Source organism: Meleagris gallopavo, unplaced genomic scaffold, assembly GCF_000146605.3.
Source record: "Meleagris gallopavo isolate NT-WF06-2002-E0010 breed Aviagen turkey brand Nicholas breeding stock unplaced genomic scaffold, Turkey_5.1 ChrUn_random_7180001952210, whole genome shotgun sequence".
Lineage (NCBI taxonomy): Eukaryota > Metazoa > Chordata > Aves > Galliformes > Phasianidae > Meleagris > Meleagris gallopavo.
Window position 1 is genome coordinate 1 of NW_011213322.1, and position 1,330 is coordinate 1,330.

The 1,330-nt window shown below is 66.1% G+C and overlaps 1 protein-coding gene across 1 annotated transcript; it reads right to left on the reverse strand.

Moving 5' to 3' along the window:
• Positions 1 to 6: 6 nt before the first annotated feature.
• Positions 7 to 1,039, reverse strand: LOC104916968 (nuclear factor 1 X-type; the record flags this gene model as incomplete). Its single annotated transcript, XM_031557727.1, has 2 exons — positions 1,017 to 1,039; positions 7 to 581 (listed from the first exon to the last, which is right to left on the reverse strand). A coding segment is annotated over exon 2 (461 nt), but the record flags the coding sequence as incomplete, so codon positions are not given.
• Positions 1,040 to 1,330: the final 291 nt, after the last annotated feature.

The window sequence follows — 1,330 nt, forward strand, 5'->3', positions numbered from 1 at the left end:
CGCCGCGCGGGGCTCCCGGCACAGCCAGCCCCCACGGCCCCCCACTCACCGGGCGCCTGCACAAAGAAGGCCAAGTAGAGATCGAGCTCCTTGATGGTGACTCCGATGTGATGGGGCTGCACGCAGAGCCCGGGGCTGGCGCACTGCGGGGCCTTGGCCAGGCGCTCGCCGTCGGTGCTCTCCAACGGGACGCCCTTGAACAGGATGACCATCACCAGGTCCAGCCTCCACACCTTGTCAGCCTGGCGCAGGCAGTCGATACGGCGAATCTTCCCCTTCTGGTCGGGGTTGGAGAGGACGCAGCAAGGCGCCTTCTTGCCAGTGACGGAGAGCACGAAGTCCTCGCGGCACTCGGGCCGGATGTCCTTGCGTAGCTTGGCCAGGAGGCGTGAGGCCCATTTCTGCTTGACCTCGGGCTTCTCGCCCAGCAGCTCGTCCTTGACGGCGCGTTCCTCCTCCTTCGACATCCTCTTCTCGTGCTTCTTGAAGTACTTGCGTTTACGGGCCTGCAGGTTGAACCAGGTGTAGGAAAAAGCCCGGACGTGGGGCAGCAGTGCCTCGATGAAGGGGTGGAACTCATCCTGCAGGGAAGGGAACGCTGTTAGAAGGCTGAACGGTCCCAGCAGCTCCACTCGGCTCCGGGAACGGCCCCGGTGTCACCACGGCCCCGCTGCATCCCCATCCCCAGGGACACGCAGACACCGCAGCTCATCCTCGTCCCAGCCCTGCTCAGGCCTCGTGCCCAGCCCCGGGATCGCAGGGACATCCCCGAGGAGCTGCTCAACCCGGTCCCCAGCGTCGCCACCTCTCTCCCATCTCCGCTCTCCATCTCAGATGCCATCCTTGCTCAGCACCCCCCGGTCACCACCTCCATTTTCCTGGTGCCGCCGATCACCGTCCCCATTCTCGCTGTTTGCTCCCCGGTGCCACCGCTCGCTGTCCCCCGTTCCCGGTTCTGCCGATCCCTATTCCCACCCCTATCCCCATTCCCATCTCCAGTTCCACCGTTCCCATACCGTGTCCGTGCTCCCAGTGCCACCAGCACCCGGTCCCCGTCCCCGGTGCCACCATCCCTGTCCCCATCCGTACCATTGCGGCGCATCCCGGCTGTGGGCAGCTGCCAGTCGAGCCCCGGCGGGGCAGAACCGGGAAGGAGAGGGACAATAACCGGGAACGGGAATGGGCGGAACAGCCCTGGGAGGGGTGGGGTGGGAGGTGGGACCACCGAAAAGAACTTAACGGAGGGAACGGGGCGGGCACCCGGTTACCGGAGGAGAAGGGAGAGTCGGCGGCTGCCGGGCACCGACCCGGAGGGTGGGAAATAGGGCTG